We start from the raw sequence: 22,933 nt of genomic DNA, 5'->3' as shown, positions 1-22,933 counted from the left end.
AAAGTGGAAATACACTGAGGTCAAGACAATTCAATTTCTTTCTTTTTCACCTGTTGTTGCCCCAAAAGTTGTCTGTCATAAAATACAAAAAAGATCCATTAGAACTCCAGTAGTTTTCATATTGTTCATTTAATTAGATTTAAGCAATTACACAAATATTTCAACACAAGGCTTCATGATAAAAATATGCATTTTCTTTAGTCACAATTTTAGTTACTTTAACACAAGTACAGTAAAATATACTCTCTATTGACATGCTGACAAATATTTGGATGGTTTGCTTTGCAGCACACATGCATCGACGATTTGCTTTGAAAAGGTGCCAGCTTTTCACAGTTAACGTTCTGTGAAAAATACGATAACTTCAAATCAAAGTTTTTCACAGCATCAAGGTCAAATTTAAGCAGAGTAAACTTTGCTGATCTTTAAACTTCCCTCAACCAGCTCCAGAAATGTATCAGGCATTAGGTTTTCATAGCATTCCTGCCATCAGAGGTGTGAGAAACTTCACAGTAAAATAATTACAGAACATGTATAGCTGGTCTAGTATGCTGTAGTTATGCATTAAAGTAATCATCGTGCATAGCAGTACTATGGTCATCTGGACTGAAAGCAGGCTTACAATATAAAGCTGAACAAAGGATCACCTGGAACAAACCCAGAGACGCTCACAAACCCACTAACAGGAATCATAAGGCACCTGTATCTACCTTTACGATACTGCAGCACTAATTAGTGCAAAAATAGACTGTAAACAGCATTCAAGCACACACAACCTATTACATCATAAACCACGTTCAGACTCACGTTTAGAAAGGTAGACCATCCCCTCTTTCACTTATTGCACAGAATCTTTCGGATGATGCTAATTTAAAAAATGCAGATTTGATCTATGAGCTAAACTGAAGATGAAACTGCCGAGCTTTTTGTTTGAATCAGATGACAGCGCAGTTATCAGCCATTAAATAATATGTTCCACACAGATATTTAAAGCAGTGTCCAGACTACTGTAGGTCAGTGTTTACGAGGTGTTGTCTAATAAGCCTTCATGGGGATTTTTTGGCCATTTTTTTTAAACACAGAACTAAAAATATGATTAGCACAAACTTGAGCTCACTCACCCCAGAGTACCTGCTTATCTGGTCATCATTTTGGACAGACGGACAGAATGTTTTGACTCTGTACTGCAGCGCATGAGATATGATGTGAAACAGTGACTTTAGTGCTGACTCTAAGCTTTAATTAGATGGTGTTTGTAGCCACATCGGGTGAACTATTTAGAATTGCAGCCTTTCTTTGTGCAAAAGGCAAAAAGGTATAAAAATTGCAACACCAGTGGCAATACCAGTACCCTTAAAATGATACAGATACCCATAGACTATTTCTACTTTTTATGCATTTATTTTTTTTAAATCTGACGCCACAGGTGTGTAGTATAGCCATATTTTTGAACACTTGGGTGGTGTTTCAGCATACTGAACTGCCAACTTGGTCAAATACACTGCACTGGACTTCACCACGCTGCAGACTGTCTGGGTTGGTTACTGTGGTAGCGGCCCAATCACATCTTTCATTAAATCAAAGAAAGCTTTCGGTGATTGTCAGAGAGCAAAATCATACAAATAGTCTTTTTTTTTTCTAGATCTGGGTACAAAGAGGATCGAATGCAGGGTATTGTTTGACTGGAGAAGTTTTGATACTACTTGGAACTGGGTTATTTCAGTCAATATCAAATATGAATACTCAGCTGTACTGTTCACCCCATATTAATGTGAAATTTAGCACTTAAACCTCAGTCATTATTATTCCCATTAACGTTAAATGTTCTGCAGTATGGAGCCAAAACTTAACTGTCCTAAAACTTATAGACTGCACTATGTGCCAGCCAATAGAAAATAAAACCAATGATTGAAGAGCATCTAATTCAATACATCCAGCTGATGGTGAAGTTCTGACTGAGGTTGAGACCGAGATCTGCAACTGTTAACACCTGCAGAGAGAAAACACATCATTATAGCACCCAAAGTTTCCTCATTCTGATAAAACCAAAACATCCTGATCTAACAATTACACAACTCATGTACTGCAGAAGATGCTCTATAACACTAGAGCTGCTTTTAGTTTAAACAATACATTTGCTGAGACCTGCCTACTGTTGCTATAGTGGGATTCAACTCTGTATTGAAACTCCCACCAAGACCATTTCTGTCACACAGTGGTGCAAAGTAATTTAGTACATTTACCAAAGTATTATACTTAAGTATGATTCTGGCATACTTGTACTTCACTTTTTGTAACCCCATTTTATGCTTTTTTATTTTTAACTATATTTCAGAGAGAAATGTTGTACTTTTTACTCCACTACATCTATTTCACACTTTAAATTACTTCTTAAAATAAGATTCTTACAACTAAAAACATGGAGTCATTATACAATATGTTGCACTGTTGCACCAAAAAAGATGTCATAATTACAATGTTTAAGTATTGCTAACATATGTAAACAACAATGTTCCAATAATGTAATGATAAAGTGCAGCACTGACACGGGCCATACTACATAATGAGTACTTTTACATTTCATACTTTAAGTACACTTTGTTGCTACCATCATGCACTTCAACTTCAGTAAAATTTTGAGTGCAGGAGTTTTACAGTTAATGAAGCATTCTTATAGCGTTTGATTGTAACTTTTTTAAGATAATGATGATAATACTTCTTCAAGCACTGCTGATGTATAAATATACACTAAAAACGCTGGCTTTATCTCATGCTGAATCAGTCACAGGACTAGATTATTTTAGAGGCTAAATCCATCTACAGGTTGCCGTCTACATTATGCCGAAGTGACTCATCATGAACATTAAGCACAACAGTCGTTTCCCATTTTCTGTCTGTACGTTCACCTGTGATCTCACCTGGTTGATTCTGTAGGTGAACACTGCATCTTGTGAGTTCACCAGCACTTTGCTTGGCTTCTGCTTCACACCGTAGAAGGAAGCTGTCTCCACGGTGATATAGGTGGCCTCCACGTTGTTATGGAGCACCTGTGATGTCATCACGTTCTACAAAATAAGCAGGTGGATGGGTGTAAGTTACATCACAACACGTTTTAATGATTATTGCCTCAAAACTAGACATTAATGCTTCACCAATCAATATTTGAGTATTGCAAAAATGACGATGTGTAAGGTGAAAGGGGCCACTCATTGATGAAACTACAGAAAATTATTCCCCTTAGCTCTGTTAAGCATTTTAGCGTCTTTCAGGTCATTGTTTTGATTTACATCCGATAATTATACTGTTTTTATTCACTCTTACTACTCTCATCAACCTCATTGCAGCTCTTTTGATTTAAAAAAGTCCTTATAAACCCACTGTACACTACCTGCCCTGCACCAAACAGCAGACAGACAACTTAAGCAACAAAGTTAGCAACTAGCTGATGAACAATTAGTTGTTAAGGGACCTTATATTTCCTTCAGGAGTTAAGTGGAGACCAGATCAGAGCTAAAAAGTAAGTAAAAATTGAATCTGGTTGAAGATGTTAACATCTTCTGGTTGCAGATGATAAGATACAGTACAGGTTTGGTTTGCAGCTTGCTCAACTGTCCCAAAACAAATCAAATTAACATCTTCACTACTACTGTTTTAAAATTCCTGCCCTGCCTTGTGTGTCATTTCTTATACTGCTGTTGACAAAGTATACACAATTAAATTACTCAGTGAAACTATGTACACAAAAATGCTGTTTTAAAGATAAACTTTTTTTCAGTTTTTCTAACATCAAATTAAAGGGGTATTAACGGACCCCACTCTAGAGGATAAGACCTCGGCCTCAGCAGACCAGGGTGCTTCGCTACAACAAAGTTTGTTTTGGCATCTACACACATAATCATACACTTAATCACACAAGTTCAGACACAGTTTGTGGAGGTTTTCAACAGGCACAGAAATGTGGGTAAACACAAACTAAATCAGATAATACAGACTGGACTGAGGCAGTGGAAGTGATACTGCGGGTGGATTTTGTTTTCTTTTAAAGTAAAACTAGTTGAGTATGAGCACCTGAGAAACGTTGAAGATGATGTAGGCGTACAGATTGCTCTCGTAGGTGTCAATGGTCTCTCCGTCATCCCAGAACAGATCTCCACTGGCTGAACCATCGTCAGAGAGAGCGGAGACCAAATGGAGAGGCTGACCGCTGCTCACCCACAGGGTGAGGTTGGGCGCCTGGAGAGACAAATGTAGAGGAAGTAAAAAAAAGTAACATTAGACTGCTGATTGTACAGTGTGCATATGTCAGATCCACCAAACTGTCAGATATGACAAATATTCACTTAACCCCCTGAAAACAGTTTGTATCATCAAGACTGTTTTTTTAAGGCTTAGGTAAAAGGGTGAGTTCACCCACATCAATAAAAGAAATGTCTTTTGTGCTGCAGACAAGAGATAAACATGCTGTTTGAAAAATTTGATGTGTCTTTCCAAAAAAGTGCCCCTGATGATCCACAGACCTCACTGTAAACAATTTTCACTGGAACTACTTTCTACCGAATAAATGGTCCCAATTAAGATGCTGATTAGATACTTATGTGGAGTTCATCTGAAAGTATTTTTGTCAGTGGCATTTTCAGTGTTTGTCAAACTGAAGGAAAAACACTTCACATCAACTATTTTGTGGAGGCAACAGAAGTTTATCACATAACTTTTGCACAAGAAATCAAAACAACAGTGCATGCATCATTACATGCTCCAAGGTAGTAAAGGGACCTAAAATAGATCCTCTGTTTTGCTTGCTGGTGTCACTACTTTTCTCTCTTGTCAAGTTAAGACAACTAGAGACAATCTTAAAACTGTTGGTCCCAATCTGTGTCAGACTGCTAATCAGTATGTTGGATGGAGTGACGAGTGCCTGATGAATCACAATGTCACCATGTAAATAAAGAGAGACAGATGCAAGCAGACACATGGCCATGGTGTCGGCATCTAAACAGATTCTGGACAAAGGGATTAATGCAGAAATCGTACAGTGTAAAAGAGCATGTAGGCGGGGAAATTTAAAATCATTACATAAAAAAAACCAATATAATTTGAGCCAAATATCCGTTTTACCTGAGTGGGTATAACAGAGCCCTCACGCAAATGCAGGTTGATCTTATCCAGAGGAGCCTGGAGTTGAAGGTCTTCACCTTTACTGCGCAGAGAGTCACCCTGAGAAGTAGAGAGCCATATGTGGCCATAAGTTTACTGTTTACGCCACGTTGTTCCCAGCTCATACAGCACTGTGTACTCTGTCAGTCCTTTTCCACCAAACTAGCTCTGGTTCTTGAATCAGTGCCATTCTTGTTGCATATGCATTATGTCTTTTCAAAATACACTCCTGTTTTCACTGGAAATGCACAGTTTCTGCATGTTACATGCGTACAGTCTTTTTCAAAATAAACTTACAATATATGCAAGTTGTTTTCCTTAGGTTTAAGCAACTTAAGTCTGTGGATAGGTTTAGAAAAAACATCATGGTTTGACTTTAAATTCACATGGGAAACAAAAAGCGGGCTCCCAGGTGAGAGTCTGGAGTTTGTTTGAAACCTCCACCTCTCCTCCTGCCCTTCCTACACAGCCTTCCTCACTTTTTATATTGCAGTAGTTGCACGTGTGTGTATCATACCACTGGGAAAAGTTGCCTCTTTGCGCTGGAGTCTGATGCAAAAATCACTGACAAAGTGGCGATATTTGACAAGTTGAGAATGAGTTTGGGCTGTTTATTTTGGTCAAAATACTTCTGTTTTTAAAATAAGGTGTCTGAACTGGAACAGAAGTGGTTCCATGTTGGTGAAAAAGTGGTTTGTGTGTATTGAGCTGAATATCGGTTGTGGGAGTGTGTGTCTTACCGTGTAATAGTCATACCACAGACCCTCTGGAAAGTAACCGTCCACATAGTCGACTCCAGGATCCAGTACTGGTGTCACTAATAAACTCTTCCCCCACATGAACTGTTTGTCGATACCATAGGTTTTTACATCTTTTGGAAACCTTTGAATGACACACAGGATAGAAACAGTAAGGCAAGGATCCTCCTAATCCAGACAAAATAACAAAATGAACACTTACTCAAACATTATCGGCCGTGCGACAGTGTGTCCGTGTACATGTGCATGATGAAAGAGAGTGTAGAGGACGGGGAAAAGAGAATAACGCAGCAGCAGGGCCTGCTTCATCGCCGTACGAGCCAGAGGGCTGAACGCTATTGGGTCTTGAGGCTTGAGAAAAACAATTAAAGACAAAAATGACATTTCTAAAAAGGAGGGAAGAATAGAGTAGCTCCTTAGCATTTCTTTTACTTTTGATTTCTGTTTGGAGCAGTGAATTAGGAGGTTACCTTCATGTCGATGGCATTGTGGTTGCGCATGAAGGGATAGAAAGCTCCCAGCTGCGTCCAGCGGACACAGAGTTCCTCCTGCGGCTCCTCGCTGAAGCCACAGATATCTGCTCCCACCAACGGGATGCCCAGAAGGTTAAAGGTCAACATACCTGAAGGAGACAGGTGGGAAGCATCAGGAGGACATGGAAAGGAGACACTTGAAAAGGTCAACATCAAGAGACATTGAAATGACAGAGAACCAATTTCCAAATATTAAATAAACAATTTTATACACAAGTCTAGGAGATCTAAAAATAGTAATACACTGGTGTGGGCGTTACTCCTCCTCCTCTCTGTACTGCAGTTGACAGAATAAGTACAGAGTAGTGTGTGCAATAAAACATGTTTAACTGCCACCATAATGCAGATGTTTAAAACCTCACAACCTTCAAATTAGCACTTACACAACAACACAAGCAAGTCATAAAATCCTATAAATATATTCCAAATTGCTGACTAGCATTTGTTAAACAACATGGCAATGCCATGGCTATCATATGAAGCTGATTTCTTTTATTTTAGCAACTTTTGCTTACATGTTAGCAAACAATAGTTTGTTTACACAAATACACACACTGTCAAGGAGAAACATTAGCATTTATCTAAAGTCCTGTTTTGGTCCTGTGACTCTTATCAACTTCCCAGAAAATATCTCTCTTTAGCTTCTGCTTTACTCACCAGTTAGTTGCTAACTTTGTCTGTAAGGTGTTTGGTGGTGAGCAGTTTGTAAAAAAGTAGGTTTGCAAGAACATTTTCACTGAAAACAGCTGCATGCTGTTACTGGGAACAAAGCTAGAGAGGTTGAAAGAAGATAGAAAATTTACTTGTGGATTCGTCACTATAAACAACCTTCCACATAACAAACAGTGATTTAATTTGTTAATATACAAAACTTTATAAATAGAGCTGCAGGAAAAAAAAGAAACTTTCTAAGTTGTGGTACTACAGATGAAGGAGCCCTTTTGTTGGTTTCAAACTGATTTTTAAATGCCTGAATAAGCTGAAAAACTAATGTTACTCTCAGTATGAAACAGAAAAAAAAGTGTATGAGTCCATGTGTTTATGCTTTTTTATGCTTTGATAATCATTTTGTCCTATCAACTGACAGAGGCAATATAATATGTTTTTTTTCTGCACCATCAGGCTTCTGTTTAGTCAAGAGATTGATAAAAAGTTGATTTTGCTGAAATAAAAGTAATACATGTGTCTGACCTGCTATAGAAGTGTACAGGTCTTTCCACTGGCTCCTGTTGTCTCCCAGCCAGTGACCAGAATACATCCCCTGACTGGGGAAGGTGGAGCGAGAGATGACAAAAGGTCTTTTGGCCAAGATTCGCTTAAGAGCGCTGGACAAGAGGAAAAAAAATAAGTAAAGAAAGTGGACAGGCAGATTTAAAGAGAGGACACAAATTGTCCTTAGTGGAAAAAGTCTGTCTCTGTGACTGTGTGTGCGTGTGTGTGTGTGTGTGTGTTATAGGTCTTGACCTTGCAGATGCCTTGGCTTCCATAAGTCCATAGAGGCTGTGCATATTATAGTGTATGGACTGTTTTTGCTGTGCAGTGGCACACACAGTTTTGGCTCTCAGCAAACCTCCTAGTACTCCTGAAAAGGAAAAAGACACACATTTACATTTTGACAATCACATGTACTCTGTTATTGTGTATTTGGTATGCTTGTTGTGTGACTTGTGCTTGAGATTTCCCACCGGGTGTGTAAGGAGGATTTTCAAGACTGTTTGATGGACAGCCATTGGTAGACCCATCCAGGAAATTTGACGGCTCGTTCATGTCCTAAAAAAATGAATATGACAAAAGTCAAGGAGAAGATATCATGACCTGTCAAGAGCCAGTTTTACAATGGTATCTTCCATATCTATACTTACAATCCATAATCCATCAAATGGCACCTTCTCATGGAACCTCTGAAGGTTGTCGTACCACCATTCATGGGTCACATCATCAGAGAAATCAGGATATGCAGTCAGACCGGGCCACACCTGGAGGAAGAGATGGACAATTTCATTACTAACGCACCCTCAATGTTTCCTTTTGACAGCAGAGGACAGGGAGGAGAAAGTAATTGTGTCTTGGGATAATCACTTTTGTGAAACATCATTACAGGGTCTCACCTTCCCAATAAGTGTTTTTCCTTCAGCGTCTTTAATAAAAACGTCCCTCCTCAGCCCTTCATCGTATGGCCAGTATGAACCCTCAGGCTGCGTGCTGCTGATACCTGGGTCCTGCAGGTTGAGACACAAACATCATAAAAACAAGCCAAATCAAACACAACACTGACTCCTAAAACTGTCAGTGGCTGCAACTCTCAGGAAACATCATTCCTCAAACCTGTGCTCTTTTAAAGTTTTTGCTCCATCATCTTAGTGTCAGCTAAAGAGTCACCTTAAACTAGACTTTATTATAAGCCTGGGGGATTTTAAAAACAGAATTAAGGACTTTTTGACCACTGAATTCACTTGTCTGGCTACTGAACGCTGCTAATTTGTTTTAAATTAGCTGATTGTTTGCTTCTGTTTATAAAAAACTTTTTGCTGATTGTTTTAAACTTTTTTGCTGTTGTGTTTTTAGGCTGGTGTTCTTTTAAGTGAAATTTTCCATGTTGTCTTGCCCAAGACTCTGGTTAAATAGAGATTGAATACAATTATACAACACACACACGCATTCGAGAGCGAATACAAACTCCTGTATACCACGATCATGACGTAGCGCTGGTCATGAGCGTGCAGGTCCTTGACCATATCGGGCAGTGTGCCGAACTTTGTTGAGTCAAAAGTGAAGTCCATAAACTGGTCCATGTAGTCAATATCATTCCACTGGACGTCCTTTGAACAAATCAACACACAAAACATGTAAGAAAAAAGAACAAAGAAAGAAAAGTACTGGCGGACACACAACCAAATAGGGTCAACTTTACATGGGGTATCCCATAATTCCTCAGGCTTTTGACAACCTCCCAGGCAGAGTCACTGGTGTTGTAACCCCAGCGACAGAGGTGGTACCCTAAAGCCCAGTAGATGGGCATCGCTGGGTAGCCTGTGAAAACATGGAGGGACACAAAGAGAGACGGGAGTGAGGAAATCATCAATAACAGGAGCAGGAGGTGAGGGAGACAGAAACAGGGAGACAGAAACAAACTGAGGTTTCTCACACCGGACAGAACCACAAAGCAACAGAACAAGGAGACAAACCGAAACAGAAAGTCTGTGGAGTGTTTTCACTGCTCTTCTCTGTGGATCAGACTGTCATACTTGATACAGATGCAGGACGTACAGAGATTTTTCACTCGGAACTAAAACATGAAATCACAAATCTTCTGTAAAGTTTGCTGAATCTTTCCTGTTCATGCACTGTCATGAAATGTATCTCATGTTTTTCTTGAGTTATTTACAAAGTGTTATGGTTATAAGTGGTGAGCAACCTCTGCTTAAAAAGAAAGGAGGAAAGTAGCTACTTGATAGGGATGCCATGGTGAGGGAATCATCCCATCAGTCAATAAACTCATGAAAACACCACTTACTATAACACCGAACATTTTAGATGAAAGGCACTGGTAATGCAAAGCTAACATTCCCCACTGCTACAGGTTGACTTTTATTATTAAGTAGTCACAGAAAAAGTGTTATTAGCATTTACATAACGGGACAAAATTTCGACAGAAGATCAGTTTGAAATATTGCAGTAAGAAATAAAACAAGAAGCAGCCACAGTGAGCTGTTAGATGTGGAGCTGCGATGGAAAAATTCCTTTTTCCTCATTACTGTTATCAACTTCTACCCATTAGCATTGTGTTTGAATCCAAAATAATGCCAAATGTTTAACTTTTCGCTTTGACATATAATCCTCCACCACTGTCTTTGATGTAAACTCTCCTTATGTTCATGCTGGTTCATGCTGCTACCATGCGCTGCGACTCTACTGCTGCTGTACAAAGCAGACACTTTCGGTTTATAATAGCAGCATCTGTCATCCAAATAAGTTAAGTAATTGATTAAAAAAGCAAAACAAAGGTGGAGGCAATAGGCAAGAAATGTCATCAGCGTATGCCCAAAAAACATGCAACACCTGTAACAACGACTACCATGGCAAGCCTACAGAGAGGCATTCACACTTTCACAACCTGAAGCTATTAAGTATGTCTGTTAACACTGAAGTATGTCTGTTAATGGCCATTTTTTTTCATCCAGGTATGATATAAAGTCTATAGGTGGATTGTTGCTACAGTCGTAAAGTGTAACTTTACAATCCTTTCACAGTCTGTAAAACAGGGATATGTTAACCTACTGACCTATGACTTCCATATATTGTCCAATCACTGACGCAGGATCAGGACCAAGGAAAACGTAAAAGTCAAGGATTCCACCAATAGTGCGCCAGGTGAGTGCTGGAGCGGGCTGAAGGATCACATCTGAAGAAACAGAAAAACTAAGGATGAAACATTTGGTATTTAAAATAAATTCCTTCTAGGTAAGATACAATTAGGAACCACTGGGAGCAGGTCTATAAAGCTAGAGAGCAGATAAAAAACTAAAGTGCGGGGGATATAATCAGTGGCTAAGAATACATCTAGAGCTAAACAACTATATTTAAAAAGAAGCACTGATTATCTCTGCTCATTAACACATTTTGTTTGTGAAACAAAAAATAAGATCTGAATTATAACATTAAACGCTGATCTTTGATAACCCTTATTATGATGGCAAAGGGAAAACAATGACATTGCAGTCTGACTAAGTTTGAAACTTATTAACCCTTTCAGTCAGAAACACTCCGTATCTGCATTAGAAAATATGACATGAACTCAGAATGACCTCTTTATGCAACACTGAAAAGTTGATATTTACTGACACTGCAGTCACGCTTCTGTGACACTCCACAAAAGTCCATTTAGGGACTTCTGTTTTTTTATAACGTTGCTTAATGGTGTCATATGAACAGCTGTGACACTGTAAGAATCAGCTACTAGTGAGTAAGATTGCACGTAGTGAAACCTGAAGTGGAAGTATCAGGGTGACTAACTGACTGACCCATTGCATTGCTGTTCAGCAGGAAGAATCCGTGTGCGTTCCCACCGTCCTCCATTGCCAGATAAAACGGATGAGCTCCGTATAGGTTTGTCTGTTCCTATATTGCAGAGAGAGAAACAAAATGAATTTCATCTTATTTGTATAAAGGTGAACTGCACATTCAGTCAAGCTGTAATCCCAAAAAGCCATATCCTAAAATTATTTATATTGGCCCTTTTCCACAGAGGACATTTTGACATGCCACAGGAGGGAAAAAAAAGTTTACATAATTTAATTAACTTTTGATTTTCCTGCTAACAGTTAAATATCTGTAATAAGTTTGGACATCTGTGTCTGTGGCTAAAATGTTGTGATTATAAACAGAAGACAAAAGCAGGTGTTTTCATACCATAGGAGGCACATCTCTGGCCCACATGGTGAGTGTGTTCCAGTGGACATCATGCAGGAAGGTGGAGCGGTGCTCGCCCAGCCCGTAAATGAACTGACTTGGCAGGGAGGTGGATAACTGGAGAAACTGATCCGCATAGAAGAGAGGAGCCACGGTGGTGTTCAGACTAACAGGAGAGCGTTGAAAGAAGAAACAGTGTTATATTGTTAATTATTATTTCATAACAAACAGTATTTTTTTCACAACTGAATGTGCCTTAAAGGGATAGTCCAGGTCTTTAAAGTGGTACTTGTCCAAAGTGAGTGCATAACATACAATAGATGTCAGTGACACAGAAGCTACTGTAAGCAATGTACTTCTGTGGAGGGGCTGGCAACAAAATGTATTTTAGCCACCTAAAAAGTCCCACCTAAAAGAATCAATATGAGTTTAACTGTACGCTGTATTCTAAATATTTTCACTACTTTACCTAGACGCAGACAGCTATTTTTGATGGGAAAAACAGTGATTTTACATTGCTGAAAACAGGAGCTGTCTGACGGACAGGTTAAGGGGTGAAAATATTCTAAATACAGCGTACACTTTAACTGTTACAGATTTTTTTGGTTGAGATTAGTTGAGGTGGTTAACACATGTTTTGCCGCTGCCCCATCCACAGCAGTACAATGCTTAGCTTCAGCGTCTGCACCCCTGCTAATTTTCCAAACTGGGGGTGTGCCAACAGACATCTACTGTAGCTTACACACTTACTGTGGATAAGTACAACATACACCCACACTTTAAAAAAATCCAAACAATCTCTTTAAGCGAGTTTATCTAGTATACAGTACAAGTCTGATTGTAACCGTCACCCTTTCTTAACCCAACTCAAAGTGGTCTATTCCAGTCAGACTTACAGCACTGCTCCTGTCGAGCTTCTCTTCACGATGAGACCAAACGGCTCCTTTGAAAGCTCTATGATGTAGTCTGGACTTTCTGCCTTCGTGGTGGCAGCGGGAACAGAGATTGGAACCTCAAACCGTGAACTTGAGGGATCTGTTATCTAGATCGAGAAACACGAGGAAAAACAAACAGTTTGTAATTACCAGAGAATTATCAGAGGTGTGTAATGAAACTTTATCAGCTGACCTATAAGCACTTCATGACTGCTTTACACTGACCTGGTTCAATCAAAGGATTGGCACAGATCTTATTAGCCTATAAATTTGTTGTTTGCTCACTTTAATAATGGAGGTCACTCACCCTAACACGAAGCCGTGTGTCTGTCTCGTGACGAATCTCCACTTCTAGAGAGAGGATGTCTGCTGGGTAGTAGGTCTTCACCTCCCTTACGAGCGTGCCTTTCTGTCCTAGCGCTGTGTCGTTTACAGACACAAGAGAGTAGGAGGGAAAATCCTGAGGGTAGAAACACCAAGGGATTCCATTTCTCCCTGATGGGCGAGTGGCAGAGGAGGAGGGAGAGGACGCGGGGATAAAGCAACAGTTCCGTGCCTCACACATCTCTCTGGTCACAACCATCCCTCTTTCAGGGTAGCAGTCAAACCTCCACGCCTCAGGGATTAAACTGCAAGCCTCACGGCGGAAAGCAGCTGCAGTGTCGTTTACTCCTGTTTCTACTTTAGAGTCTGGTGTTTGTGCAGGGGCCGGTGACGGGGGTCTATGCGGCTGTTGGGTGGACGGACGGTGCAGCCAGAACATGGTGCCTAGTAACCAGCCCCCACAGAGGAGCAGCAGCAGGCAGCCAATCACCAGGAGACCTGTGGTGACGGAGCATGGCGGCCTCCGTGGAAGCAAAGAGGCTTCCTCAGGCTCCGGCACCTTAAATCACAACAAAGACATCAAATAAGAAATACATTATAGGAGTAGTCCTTTTTTCACTGTAATAAAACAGCTGAACCTTTCCAACATTTGTAGCCATCAAAGCGACAAAGATATTTTTTTTAACCAGGAAAGCCTCAATAATATTAAAAATGTCTTGATTAAGAGTATCCAAATCAGGCAGCAATAACAAAGTGTTACAGAATTAAAACAGAAAACAGGTAACACAAACAATTCCTACAACAATCTAAAGTGGCATCTTGAAAACAATCTGCAAAAACAAAAAGGAAATTGACGAGGGCTGCAACTCACTAATGGTTTCATTATCACTGATTATATTGTTAATGAACTGATTCATAGTTTGGTCAAATGTTTTGTTTTGTTCAACCAACAGTCTATATTCAACATTTGGTTCCCTATCACACGAGTCAAAGAAAAGGCAAAAAATCCTCACAACTGAGAAGCGAAGGCTAATAAATTACTGTTCATTTGATCTCCTAAGAAGAACAAACTATTATTATAGATCAATAAAATAATGAGACTAACATATCTAGATTCTAAATCATCCCAAAACATTTACAGTCCGAAGAAAGAGCACTGTTTTTCTGCAGAAATGAGAAGAAACCAACACTTTGCACTTTTAAAACAAGACTGCAGAAAGTTCGAGGCAGCGAAAGCAGTCTACGTTAACATATGAACTCACTGGAACTTCTTCATGGACAGGACGAGGCTCTTCTGACAAAACTGCATTGGAAAACTGGACATCTTCAGGGTTCAGCCGCTTGTATGACACCATCCTGATAGTGTATGTTTGTCAAAGTGAGTGGCTGAACACATGAGAGACAGGAACAGAGACAAAAGAACAAAGTTCAGTGAAATGGAAAATCTCATTTCCTGCTTTTAGGAGTTGATGGGAGAAATTTGTATAACAACTGGTGAAGTGAAAATGATCTGGCAGTTATTTTTGATTATTTAATTTTAATACTATAAAAGAGGAATAATGTAGTCTAACAGAAAGCAGTTGATTTGCATAAAGCAAAAATTATAGGGAGCACACCGCAGTGATGGAATTTTACTAAATACAATGACTAAAATACTGTACTATGAGTGCAATTTTGAGGCACTTGTACTACTTCTGACCATTTCCATTTTCTGCCACTGTATACTTCTACTAGGTACAAGTTATTTTTCGAATTCAGAATAATACAAAATATTATCAACAAAGAAATTATGATTAAATTAAGTTGTTGTGGATTGTAATAAAAACTATAATGGTCCCTTTGTGTAATGTATAATCACCAGTGGTAAATAAATAGTAAAAAAAAAAAAATTAAGTAAAAAATTTTTTTTTTTGCAATCTGCAACATTAAAGTAGTGCATATTTTGGTGCATCAATGATTATTATGCAAAATCATAATCTGTATAATTCTGAAATAGGCCATTCTGCAAAATGAGTGCTTTCACTTTGTTTTGGCTTTTTTTTTTTAAATAAAGTATATTTCGATGTTAATGCTTTTGTACTTTTACTTAAGTAAAATTTTGAATGCAGGACTATTTCATCTAACAGAGTATTTCTACACTGTGGTATTACTATTTTTACTTAAGTAAAAGATCTTAATACTACATCAATAACTGCTATAGTTGTATTAAAAAGTTAGGGATTAAAGACGAGCATTTCTGTAGGTTCATTACAGTTAACACTCACACACACACACACACACACACAGACAGACACACAGCAATGAACATTTAAGGACAAATCAAGTAGAAAAATAGCAAACATTTATGTGCAATTACACCGTCATTATCTACTTGGTATGTATAAGGATCATGAGTAGATGGTAAAGTCATGCTGCGTCTTTAACTGCGGCAAGTTTACCTTCATCTTGAGGTCACACATGGATAAATAGCTGTTGCTATTATTTTTAATAAAAACCGAACAATGCATTGGTGTGTGTCTGAAGGTCGAGGCCCGTGCTGATGTGACATGTTGCTCATTTTGTTGAACGAGCATTATGTTGTTGTTAGCTAACTTTAGCTAGCCCCTTCAAAGAAAATCATTTGAATGTCAAAGTTCACTCAGGCTACATTTGACTCATTGATATGTAGTTTTAACGAGCACGACGTTAACGTGCTAGTAATGAAAAAAAAACATACATAACTCCCCTGAGACCGACCGTCGTTATTGCACCGTTATAACGTTTATTAATGTTAGCTAACTTTAACAGTGTAACTTGTAGCTAACGCGAGCTAACGTTCGCTGACAAGGACGTTAACATCAACATCGCTTACCTAGATATCCTTTGATTCTTGCAGACAGAAAAACACACAGCTTACACAGCAGTTTTTCATTTAAATAAATCTATCGTTAGCTAAATAATCAGTAACGCTGATAACGTTAAACATCTGCATCGTGTGCGTCTGTTTATCTTCGTGTCGCGTTCACTGTACCTCGTTATTTCAAATACTTCCGTTTTAATGCGATCTGTAAACTTAACTCCAGATTATATCTACACATGTTATCGCTTATGTCAGCAGCGGTATGATATATAAAGATTACTCAATTTTAAATTATTATGTTGTCTACTCTTTCTTTAAAAAAAAACAGGGTTCAGGGGGAGTGTTTCCACGGTGCTGCGTTCAGGATCAGCTCAGGGTGTTGTAAAATCTTTAAACAATAAGCCCTGCAGCAATATAGCGTCAACAAAAGAGGGCTAGGATCTCTCAAAAAAGTTTTTCTGAACTGACTCCCAGAAAATATGGTTTAAATGGAAAATAGATCTTCCTTTTCTTTGTGAAAGTAGAATACAAAACCAGAGGTATAAATATTAAAAGAGTATAAAATATAAATGAGCACTTCATTTTTATTTCTGGTAGCATTTAATAGTTACATTGGTGATCAAATGCCTCAGTGATTCAAGATACTGAATTGAGGTTGCTATATTGGTTTAAAATGTCTCCTGTAGACTAGCAGAATGTACTGCACATATTGCTTGCCAGTGTTGGGGAGCAACTAGTTACATGCAATTACAAAATAAATAGAATTGTAATCACCTGGAGATACTGAGAAGAAATATGTAATGCAAATACAGTGACTAATGAAAATAGCGGTGATTACAAAGAGGTTACTGTGGGTTTATATGTAGATTATAACATCTATTCTGTTGCTTTGCATTTTTTCGCCATGCAAGAATACCTTCTTTTGCCATAGCCTATTTCTGTGCATTTTTTAAGCTTTATCGCCCAGTTAAAAACATGTTTAAATAGTTGTCTCAGTGTGTTTTGATTCTTCTTTTCTACACGTTCGAGCAGGTTTTGGGCAATCATACTGTTAGTACAATGGGATCAAACACATGTAGGGTTGCATGCCAACCCAAGATGGGTAAATTATTTTTAGAGATGACTTCTGCTTGCTCCAAAACATCTGGCATGCATGGTAACCCTCAGGCGGGATTGATTTAAAGTGAGAATAATTAGATCTTTTAAACTGACTTAAGTTGAAAACCTACTAAAATACTATTTGGTTTAATATCAGTGCTAATACCATCTTGATTTTCGATATATCAGAACCTTTTTGGTCACGTGTCTAAAGTTGATGCCTTTTAACAGTGTAAAAAAAAGTACAAATACAGTATATAAATACATTAATAAATACATAAATGCATCAATAATTTATATGTTAAATATTCATTACTTTTTGTACATATATTTGTACCCAGACTAACCCTCATAAATTAACTCTACAGTAAGAAACCCCCAAAATACAACCAACATTAGGGTTTTTACTTTTATTGTTCAGTATGACATGTCTCATACAATTAGACAGAGGCAGCACTGGGCAAAATTTACCATCTACATGGCTTCAAATATTTGCCTTTTGTATCACAGCCTTATAGGATGACCTTTATTCACAATGGTTACTTGGCCTTGAAGAGCTGTCTAAACCAGGTGAACGTTATTCATGATTTGGTTTTAATAACATAAACTGAGATAAAGACTGATCACCACTAAGGCAAAATTGTTTTGGCAAAAATAAATCAGTCCCATTTCTTCATTACTGGCCAAAATATTTCGGATAGTCACTTAAACCCAAAAGAATGACTTTCAGTTTCACCTGATTCGACTGCTCACTGGCCATCGTAGCATCTGATACAAAAACATTATTACTCTTCCATCCAATTTCCACATACACGATTAGTTTGAATGACAAATACTGCATGGAAAAGTGTGAAATCACAGACCTTAAATGAGTCATTTGTACTACAATAAATACTCTAAATGTGAGGGCAATACTTTGATGCAACTAACGTAGGTAAGAGTGGTAAAAGAGAGTAAATATGACCTCTAAAATTTACCATCTAAACAGTTTCCAAAATCTTGAAAAAAGAAGTGTTTGGTCATTTTGTGTAAAACCGTGTTGTTAGTTGCTGAACATCACCTAACACTTATCTGTGTGTTAATTTCAGGGAGTTAAATATTTTAGCTTTAATACTTTTTCGTGAACCACCACATAAAATTTGAATGACGGTCTATTCACAGAGGTAGTCCTTTACTTTCTCCTGTCTCAGTTCATGTTTTACTGCCTAAAATCTTTTGTCGTTATACTACTACTGATAGATATCTCAACGGTTTATATAAATACATTATCAGCCATTTTTGTCTGTTATACACATATTAATTGGAGAGTTATCGTCACTCTGTAATAAATCATCGTTCCTCACACTGAATACAGACACCTCCTCAGTGAGAATCTGCTCGTGTTTCCGCTTGTGGAGCCTCAGGCTCTGTGAGCGGCTGAAGCCTCTCCCGCAGATGTCGCAGCCATACGGCCGCTCTCCCGTGTGAAGCCTGAAATGGTTCTTGAGACTTGAAGCTCGTGTAAAACTCTTTTCACACTCGGGACAGTCAAACTTCTCCCCAAAGTGGATTTTCTCATGTTCCCTCAAGCGGCCAGACTGGTTGAAGCTCCTGTCGCACACAGAGCAGTGGTAGGGCCTCTCTCCTGTGTGTGTGAGCCGGTGTCTGTTCATGGCCCCCGAGTGGGCGAAACTCTTCCCGCAGTCCGGGCAGGAGAACGGCTTCTCTCCTGTGTGGACTTTCTGATGACCTTTGAGTTGACCTTTCTGCGTGAACTGCTTCCCACACAGAGTGCACTGGTAAGGTTTCTCTCCCGAGTGAATTCGCATGTGGATCTGAAGAGCTGACATCTTGTGACAGTCTCTCCCACAGAGCCCACAGCAATAAGAGCTCTTTGTCAGATTTTCGTTACACTGTTCCCGCCCTGGTGACGCCGGAGGACTGGTTTTATCACTGTTGGAGACATGATCAGGATCCTCTCCAGACACTGTGGAAACATAAATGAAAAGTTGAAATATGCCTCTTTGTGACACAGAAGACAAAAAAACTTCAACAATTCTGCCATATGCACAAGACATAGACGGGAGTGAAATGCCGTTTCTCCCAGACCCCCGTGTAAACAGACAAGTACACAAAAAAAGAACGGAAAAAGTATAAAAACTAGGTAAGTACTAAATAAAAGTAATACAATTTCAGTTAAAACTTCAAGTATAGAGTAGTAATGTCAAGTATAAATTGGGATTGGCAAGTTATTTCTATTATGCAGTTAATGATTATTGTGCAAATGGGATGAATATTGCAAATATAATTCATGATTAAGATGTAATGAATAGTGTATTAACCTTATTCCATTACTACCGTGCTGTATTAACCCTTCTGATTGTGAAGTCACTGCTCACTGTGGTATCTAACATTATAAAAGACTGAAAGGATATCAAATAAGACAAAAACAAACGATCCGATGATCAGCCTTCATATCGTTTTTGTGCTGTGTGAGCGTCCAGTTCAGGAGTTAAGTGTGTGTGATTATCTTAAGCAAGTACAATAAAATGTCTCACACACAATGTCCCACTAAAGTATGGACATGCACTTGTCCCACCTTAAAAAAAAAAGTCCACAGTAGCAATGTTCATTTTACTGCTACCTCTAAAAGCTCATGTTCAGTGCCTGATGCAAAGCACAAAGGAAGTGACATGTTCATATGTCGGTTTTTATTTTAGGACCATGATCATCTCACTGAAATAGATACATCAAAGTGCATTTACAGAAAATGCAATATGACACAGTTTGCTAATAATTCCCTAAAAGAATCTTTTTTTTGTAACTGTCAAACTAATCATGGATTATTCTATAAACCATGTGACTTATATATATTTCTAAGTAGCTTAAAGAAGAAACACAAAATCACCACAAACCACAAATGCAAGGTTCCCATTTTCAAACCAGTGAACCAGACACACCAAAGAGTCAGAGTGAAATGAAAAAAGACACAGTCCACTTTCTATCATTTAGAATATCAATATAATAGAGAGTGATGGCTGTTTCTCTAAGAAACCACTTTGGGTTGTTAGACAATCACCACACACAAAGGCAGCTTTTAAAGAGCACATTAACCAGACATTAATGAAATCTGCCAATGACAGTTATCATTTTCCACACTACACGCTACACTTTTTCCACTGAATTTTAAATGAGGGAAAACTCGCAAAAAACACTGTCAGCTGACCGACGCTGTGTACACGTCTCTGCAGTAGATGAGTATGCCCTTCTTGTTTCTGTTGTGTCATGTTCAACACCACGAGCGACCCCTAAGACAGGTTATTATACAGTATGAAGCTGATTATTATGATTTCACATGTCTTCTCAGAGAGGAAAACATCTTTCTGTTGCTTCTACCTTTGTGATGGAAAAAAAAATATATAGCCATGTTTCTGTTCAGGGGTTTCAGTGTGGAAAGACATTTATAAAAAAAACAAAAAACTATGTGTTCACACACAAACGCTGTTTTTACAATTGCCCTGCTTAGTGCGGGTATACCAGAAAAAAACAAGGGAGTAAAACAATTAAGGAGTGAACAAAAAGGACGCTGAGCTTTTTTCTTTTGAATTTTACAAGGTAAATAAAGAGAAAAGAGTAGAATGAAATTACTGAGGAAAAACGTGTTAATCAAGTTGTTAAATGAAGCTAGGTCTCAGTTAATAACTGTAGTAAAAGTGAGCGATAGTAACATTATATCTAATGTATTTGCATGCATGTAAAATCATTTCCTTACTGTTCACAAGTTCCTCTTCTTCCTCCTTCACTGTAATCCTAATTTCTGTGTGGCTTTCCTGATGCTGCTCTTTAGTTTCCTCCTGCATGGTGCAATCCTCACTGCCAGACACCCGGTCAGGAGCTTCCTCTACTGGGGGACACACAACAACCTCTAAATGTTAAAATCATCATCAATGGCATTCACACTTCTTTAATTACATTTAAAAAAAAAAGGAAATCTGAAATCTCATGTGTCTGTACCACACAAAGGTTCCTCTTCTTCCTCCTCCTTCACTATTACATTCATATGTGGACTGGACGCGACGTCCTCTAGCCTGTCGTCTGGCTCGTGCGCTGCTTTGTCACAGTTAAGACCGTCTGAGGAATGAGGCTCAAATGGACTGAGCAAACTCTGGCTGTCACACACCTAAAAGAACAGTTTAACAAGAACAAATGGAGGCACCAGTTTTGTTAGAAGGTTGTAAAGAACTTTATCTATACATGTAACAGGAAAAAAAATGAACGTCGCAATATAACTACCACAAAAAAACACTACGACATTCTTTAAAATTGCTGTTTGTTGTTTCTACCTCAGAGCTGATGTTGTTGACCAGGTCTTGCTGGGATGATTCACCCACTGCAGCCTGGACTGGGTCTGAGAGGACACCTGTAACGGATCCATTCTTGCTCTGTGTGCACGACCTTTTGTGGTTTCTGAGAGTTCCTGCCAGGGAGAAATGCCTCCCACAGTCCTTGCAAGTGTACGGCTTTTCTCCTGTGTGAATCCTGGTGTGCCTCCGGAGCTCTCCTGGAGCTACAAAAGACTTATCGCACTGTGTGCAGCTGTAGGGTTTTTCTCCCGTGTGAGTCCGCATGTGTGTTGTCAGAGTCCACTGCTGTGCAAATGTCTTACCACAGTCGGAGCAGTGGTAGGGTGTAATGCCGGTGTGGAGACGCTCATGTCTCACAAGTGTGCCAGACAGGGCAAATCTTTTTTCACAGAAAGAGCACTGATAAGGCCTCTCTCCGGTGTGAGTCCTCTGATGATCTCTCAACTCAGCTGCTGAGTTACAGCTCTTTTCACAGTCCGAACACGGAAACTTCTTCCTTGTAAAGCCTGCAACAACCTCAGAGTGCATCGCCTCTAAGTGAGTTTTCAGATGCCAATGACGGGAAAAGCTCTTCAGGCAGATGGAGCAGTGATACGGCCTCTCGCCAGTGTGTGTTCGCCGGTGCAACCTGAGCTCACCCTGACTGGCAAATCTTTTCTCACAGAAAGTGCATGGGAATGGCTTTTCCCCGGTGTGGACCCTTTCATGGATCATGAGCAGCCCCTTTTCTGGAAATCTCTTCTCACACATGGAGCAGGGGAAGGGCCTCTCTCCTGAGTGAGTACGTAGGTGCCGCTGAAGTTTAGAGGCGTAAGGGAAGTCTTTCCCACATACTGAGCAGCTGTGAAGAGATGGTGGTTTTTCATTCTCGCTTTGATCAAATGTCTTTGAGGGAGCCTCTGCATGTACAAGGCCAGGGATAGCGCCCTCTCCTGTGTGAACAGAAAGATGGGAAAACATTTCAATAAGGGGGGAAAAAAAAGACGAACGGCGATGTTGATGGTGATCAGACATGTAGAACAATACCATACACTGTAGGTCAGTATGACATTGAGACCTTAGCCAATACCCTGATCATGGTATTAGAATCGTAATTGGGAGAGAAAAAGTGAAATCATAGCATCTTTACTCTGTGTGCGAGATGTCAAACCTGGTGCATTCAGGTACCTTCATGCATTCACATCTCAGTCTAACACAGACCTATCATGCTTTGCAGGGCATGCATAAAGGTGCCACTGGTTGTTTATGCTGACTTGGTATAATACATTCATAGAACAAATACTGCACTGCAACAGTAGCTCTGAGTCTTTTTTTTTTACTTTAGACTTAATATACATTTATTAACAATTTAGAGTATCTCCTAAACCATGCAACTAAAACTTTTGGTGAGTAGTCCATCAAGTAATTGCAAATATTCTTTAATCCATGGCAAAAATCAAACCTCCACAGCTGATATTTTTATTATTTCTATTTATAGTTTTCCCACTTGGGTAAGATGAATATACTATCGTTGTATTTATGTCAATTGGTGTTGGTCAGG

At 39.0% G+C, this 22,933-nt stretch overlaps 2 protein-coding genes across 2 annotated transcripts in view; both read right to left on the bottom strand.

Moving 5' to 3' along the window:
* Nucleotides 1-110: 110 nt before the first annotated feature.
* gaa2 (alpha glucosidase 2) lies at nt 111-16,111 on the bottom strand. The gene is made up of 21 exons (XM_042485152.1): nt 15,965-16,111; nt 14,376-14,499; nt 13,097-13,672; nt 12,751-12,896; nt 11,855-12,020; nt 11,467-11,563; nt 10,728-10,847; nt 9,357-9,475; nt 9,133-9,264; nt 8,554-8,664; nt 8,308-8,421; nt 8,131-8,215; nt 7,910-8,027; nt 7,637-7,770; nt 6,383-6,534; nt 6,115-6,263; nt 5,895-6,036; nt 5,116-5,214; nt 4,069-4,233; nt 2,919-3,065; nt 111-1,990 (listed from the first exon to the last, which is right to left on the bottom strand). The coding sequence occupies exons 2-21, from the start codon at nt 14,466-14,468 to the stop codon at nt 1,925-1,927; spliced, it is 2,931 nt and encodes a 976-aa protein (XP_042341086.1). The 5' UTR covers nt 14,469-14,499; nt 15,965-16,111; the 3' UTR covers nt 111-1,924.
* A 1,342-nt stretch (nt 16,112-17,453) lies between these two features.
* LOC121941653 (zinc finger protein 850-like) overlaps nt 17,454-22,933 on the bottom strand; it is a 39,472-nt gene continuing 33,992 nt past the window's right edge. Inside the window, exons 17-20 of the mRNA XM_042484481.1 lie at nt 21,373-22,325; nt 21,044-21,209; nt 20,802-20,933; nt 17,454-19,016 (exon numbers count right to left, since the gene is read on the bottom strand). Coding sequence (XP_042340415.1) covers nt 18,319-19,016; nt 20,802-20,933; nt 21,044-21,209; nt 21,373-22,325 — 1,949 coding nt within the window. The 3' untranslated portion in view covers nt 17,454-18,318. The remainder of the gene's footprint in view (nt 19,017-20,801; nt 20,934-21,043; nt 21,210-21,372; nt 22,326-22,933) is intronic.

The sequence above is a fragment of the Plectropomus leopardus genome, chromosome 4 (genome assembly GCF_008729295.1).
Source record: "Plectropomus leopardus isolate mb chromosome 4, YSFRI_Pleo_2.0, whole genome shotgun sequence".
Classification (NCBI taxonomy): domain Eukaryota; kingdom Metazoa; phylum Chordata; class Actinopteri; order Perciformes; family Serranidae; genus Plectropomus; species Plectropomus leopardus.
Note: the sequence above shows the minus strand (reverse complement) of the source record. Positions and strands in the feature narration are given on the sequence as shown.